This window comes from Rhipicephalus microplus, chromosome 4, assembly GCF_043290135.1.
Source record: "Rhipicephalus microplus isolate Deutch F79 chromosome 4, USDA_Rmic, whole genome shotgun sequence".
NCBI lineage: Eukaryota > Metazoa > Arthropoda > Arachnida > Ixodida > Ixodidae > Rhipicephalus > Rhipicephalus microplus.
In genome coordinates this window covers 201,458,376-201,463,368 of record NC_134703.1, presented here as the reverse complement: position 1 = coordinate 201,463,368, position 4,993 = coordinate 201,458,376, and the positions used below count along the sequence as shown (strand labels likewise).

At 46.3% G+C, this 4,993-nt stretch overlaps 1 protein-coding gene across 1 annotated transcript; it reads left to right on the top strand.

Annotated features, from left to right (window-relative positions):
• The first annotated feature begins 422 nt into the window (after positions 1–422).
• LOC142814720 (uncharacterized) lies at positions 423–3,962 on the top strand. Its single transcript, XM_075893940.1, has 3 exons — positions 423–716; positions 1,110–1,203; positions 1,475–3,962. Exons 1-3 carry the CDS (start codon positions 564–566, stop codon positions 3,868–3,870), a joined length of 2,643 nt encoding a protein of 880 aa, XP_075750055.1. The 5' UTR covers positions 423–563; the 3' UTR covers positions 3,871–3,962.
• Positions 3,963–4,993: the final 1,031 nt, after the last annotated feature.

Genomic DNA, 4,993 nt, shown 5'->3' with positions numbered 1-4,993 from the left:
ACCGCGGCCCTCAAGGGCCGCTGAGGCCGCTCCGACAGAACCCTGCATCCTGCGTCCGTTCACGACTGTGGCCGAAAGCAGAATCCCGGCACACATATCAACGTGTTTACTTATACCCTATTACGAAAGCGCACAAGCTTATATATCGATGAATTTTGACTGACCATAGTAGCACAGGTTACAAGTAGGCTTTCTTACACTTTTTTTTACGTTTTGTGGCAATACCACAACATGCGCACAGGTAAATATATTGTATCTGATTCTTAGACAAACGGTAGTTTATGAACGGTTGCACAATAATGAACGAAATAATTACTAGAGCTTATCTGGTTTTCACGAAAGCGAATACCCCCAAGCCATGCATAGAATGCCCACGGCAATTAGGGTGCCTGAATGGTTTCCCTCGCCCGCCGCTCCTTGCAGGGTGGGGACATTGTTTGACGGGGTGCTCGCCGCCGCGACCGGTTTTTCCTGACGGCCGCCGCCATTGCAGATCTCACTTCGCATAGCGACGGGAGCAAAGAAGGAGCTGTGGCCGCTCTGTCATATACTTTTTTAGGGAAATGACTGGGTGCTGCGTGCCCATGTGCACGAACAACTCCAGAAATGGTTGGAAACTCTACCATTTTCCGACAGAGCCCAAAAGAAGGCTGCTATGGATGGTGAAGATTAAGCGAGACAAGTGGCAGCCTACGAAGTCCTCGTGTGTATGCAGTGTGAGTATCCCGACATGTGTTCTTTTCTCGTCGAGAACTTTGAAACTTGTTTTTTTAAATGTGTATACGTGTCTGTGGGTCACTTTGTCGGTGCTGTAAACGCTTCACGTCTAAGTTGCAGTTTTTCTCTCTTTTTTTGCGATCTCTAAAAGTGCAGCTATGGAAACGTGTGGCGCAGCCGCAGTATTTGAAGTTTGTACCAGTTTTTAGTCACTATATGTATAAACAAAATAGGCTGCTTGTTATTAAATTGCGTATTTACAGAAAAGTGTTTTTCATTCGTTTATTGCAAATCACGAAATTCAATAAAAGTTGTGTGGTATACTGTGTCTTTCTAGTAATTCTGTCTAGGCTAAGCTAAGCTAAAATTCATGGTTCATAACGGACTTACAGGCACATTTTGAAGCAAGCCATTTCGAGCAGCACCGAGCTGACCAGTGGATAAAACTGAAGCCGAACGCTGTGCCAACGGTGTTCCCTTTCAGGGGTAAGTTACTGTTTCACTGTGCGTCAAAGATTCTGTATGAACCTAACAGGTGGCAACAGTACAAGGCTAAAATGATTTAGTTTCAAAAATTAGGATGATCCGTGGAATTCCTCGTTTGAGGATATTAAGAAAGTCGGGGTACGTGCCTGCGACCTGAGAAAAGGCATATGTCTGCAACCTATAATACTGCTAAAATCCAGTACAGGCCTGTGATTAGAGCTGGCTACCTTGTAATACTTGCAGCTTGTGACTGTCCTTTTTTGCACTGCAGGCTTGCCTCCACAAAGGAAGGCGCCAAAGGACAGGGCAGGACCTGCTGTGTTGCCTGATGCATGCCAAGAAACACGCGGTGACAACTCTACGGCCATTAATTGTACGCCACTCACAAGTGCACAGGCGAATTTAAATTCACGCACAGACAGTCTTGGCGCACAGCAACCGCAAAGCTGCAATTCTCAGACGCCTGATTCAGTACCGCACATTATGGAAAGGGAAGAAGTTGTGATCTCGGCCGATGCACCTGACGGGGCACGTGAAAACAAGCAGTTAAATAAGCAGCTCTCCGATATGGGCAGAAAATACACTCAGCTACATCAAGTCCATCGGAAAGCCACCTCAACCATTCAAGCACTAAAAAAACAGGTGAAAAAATTGGAAACCAAAATGGAATTATTCGGACAGCGTTTGAAATTCCTCAATGATGACCAGCTGCAGGCTCTTGGGCGCCAGAGTAATAAGGGAAGCACTTGGTCTGCAGAAACAATCAAGCAGGCGCTTCAGATTAAGTTTTCCTGTGGAAAAACTGGTTACCAGACACTAAGAAATCTGGGCTACCCCTTGCCATCCGGAAAAACCCTTGCACGTCGCCTTCAGGGCCTCAAGTTTCTTCCCGGAATTTTGACGGAAGTCATCGATGTTCTCAAAATCAAAGCAGAGAACATGCAAGACATTGAAAAAGACTGTGCTTTGTTCTTGGATGAAATGGAGATTGCTCGCGGGTACGAGCTCGATCGCGCTGAGGATGTGGTGTTGGGGGGGCAAACTATGCCAGAAAATCCAGACGAACCTGCACATCACGCACTAGTGTTCATGGTAGGAGGCCTGAATACGAGATGGAAGCAAGTGATTGCCTACCACTTCACCGGAAGTCATGTAGAGGGTAGTATCCTCAAGGACTACGTCATGAAGATAGTGCAGCTCTGCGCGGAAATCTCTTTAAGAATCCGTGTCGTCACTTGCGACATGGGGGCTTCTAATCGGGCTATGTGGCGCGAGCTCGGATTCTCCAGCCACAGGAATTCCATTACTGTATGTTCAGTGCCTCACCCCTGTCTGGAAGACAAAGAATTGTTTTTCACAGCAGATGCTGCACACGTGCTGAAGAATGTCAAGTCACAGTTGCTTTCATCGGAAGTATTCTTTCTGAGTGATGCAACAGTATGCCAGCACAATCTGCCATCAAAAGAAGTGAACGTGGACCATGTGCGCAGTGTAATTAAGTATGATGCTGAACGAGAGCTGAAAGTCGCCCCGAGGCTCTCAGAGTTACACATTTCGCGAGGCCATTTCACAAAAATGAAAGTGGGAGTTGCTGTCCGCTTCTTCAGGGAAGCTCCTGCAGCGATTCGGTACCTAATTAAAGAGGACGCGATAGAGCCGGAGGCAGAGACAACAGCTTGGTTTCTAGAATTAGTATTCAACTGGTACACGCTAATGTCTTCCCGCCACCCATCAGTTGCTCTCAGCCTTCGAGACATGCGGAGGTACCACGAATCAATTGAGCTACTGAACTCGGCCCTCGAAGTTTTTCAAGGAATGAAGATGGGAAGCAAGGCACAGTGGAAGCCTTCGCAAGCAGGTTTACTAATAACAACAAAAGTCGTTCTTCGTCTCCAAGACATTCTCTTGCGCAGTGAAGGATACGAATTCTTCCTCACGAGCAGAATCTTGCAAGACTGCCTCGAAAATTTGTTTTCGGTGGTGCGCATCAGGAAGCCTGTTCCTAACGCATATGACTTAAAGTGTGCCCTGAAGCTTGTGTGCGTGAGTCAGTTCCTTCATGCACCCGGAACGTCAAGCTACGAAGTCGACGATGCTAAGTACCTCGCCGACATGCTTGCAAAAGGCAAACAAGAGCACGGGGAGGTGGAAGCTGATGTCATTGATGACTCGGAAATTTTGTTCATTGAAGAACTTCAAGAAAACGAATGCAACATCCTTTTCTACATCGGCGGCTTCCTTTTAAAAGGTATGCTGAGTGTTGTAGCGGGATGCGGGCATTGTAATTCTGCCTTGTTAGGCTCAACTGAAAGCGAGCACGCAACTCTGACTATTCTGAAGGAGTACAGGAGTGAAGGTGGCAACCTCACATATCCCAGCAAGGATGTTTTGCTGACACTCAAGTCGTGTGAAGAGCATTTCAGGGGCATCATAAGTTGGAGTGAGGGCTTGCTGCGCTTAAGGTCCCCGTTGAAGGCCGTGACCGATTATTTGAACGAGATGGTGCGCCCTTGCGTAAAGACTTGCTCCGAGCACAGTGACGCCGTAGCAAAACTCCTTATTGCGAATTATGCAAGACTGAGGCTTCGCGTGCATTTGCGCCACGTTAGTTCAAACGGCGTCAATGAACACGGAAGCAAGACGTGCGCTGGGGTAAGCCTTCCGTGACCAGCCGAACTGGACCAGTCACTTATAAATTTTATTATTTTTTCTTTCAGAACACTTATTGTTTGATTAAAATATTTTGAGTTCATTGTGAACTGGCTAACCTCCCTGTCCTTTCTTCATCCTCCTCCTTAAGTTCATAGACATTTTTCTTATTTGTTATACAATATCACATTCTTAGATAAAAACAGCGTTGTGATCTTTAAGCTGACTAAGGTTGTGATCTTTGGAGAATGTTTATGGTAAGTTAATATTATTGCGGTCGAAGCAATACCGACACAGCGTCACAGAGGCAGAATACGAGAGTGATACTTCTCGGATAATTAGATTGCTCGCTTACATATATCTATGGAAAGTAGAAAAACTGAACAGGTATAGGGCATCAAAATCGTTATTACTGCATTTCATCTTGTATTTTCCAATAACTTAGTAAGATTTTTTTCTCAGTGGTCACATAAAAACGAGAGATTCAATTGATGTTTACGCTGTTTCACTATCTCAACCAGCTATAACAGAAAAATAGCTGTGTAACAAATCTGAATCTCATTCCCGCAAGATTATTCAGAGCTGCGAGGGCACGCAAGGCGGGGGAAAAAGCAGGATGAAGTAAGTTCAACGCGTACAATGCGAGCACTACTGAGTGGCTGGCACGCTGCACAGCCACTGAGGAGTGCGGTGAGTTTAGGTAACAGGAAAAGGCGTGCGCTTCATGAATTAATGTAGATTTATCCTGCAAACAGTCTCCAATGACAGACGCACATATTCAGACTGCTTTTTTATAGCGCGAAATACCATTTCTCGCACTAAACTCTTCTCAAACTCTCCTCATACGCGCGCGCAGGCAGTGTGTTTCGTTGGGGTGAGATATGTAATGGCGGACGCTCTAGCAGACGACGCGGTTGTCCCCACCCTGTACGGAGCGGCGGGCGAGGGAAACCATTCAGGCACCCTAACGGCAATCCGAACGCTGCGTCATCTCTCGACCACTGCCACAGTTTTTTTTTTCTTTCTTGAAGCCTCCGAGAACGCAAACGCTTGCCGCGTGCTAGCCATTTCGGAGGTCACGTTTTTTTTTTATTCTTCTTCTTGTTACTCGGAGAGTGCGCAGCATACAGACCAAACTTAG

Bases quoted from the DNA above. Each gene is read 5' to 3' on its own strand.
- LOC142814720 (XM_075893940.1), top strand. From the start codon at position 564: ATGACTGGGTGCTGCGTGCCCATGTGCACGAACAACTCCAGAAATGGT. The intron at 717-1,109 runs GTGAGTATCCCG...ACGGACTTACAG, and splicing joins AGTCCTCGTGTGTATGCAGT to GCACATTTTGAAGCAAGCCA. The intron at 1,204-1,474 runs GTAAGTTACTGT...TTTGCACTGCAG, and splicing joins AACGGTGTTCCCTTTCAGGG to GCTTGCCTCCACAAAGGAAG.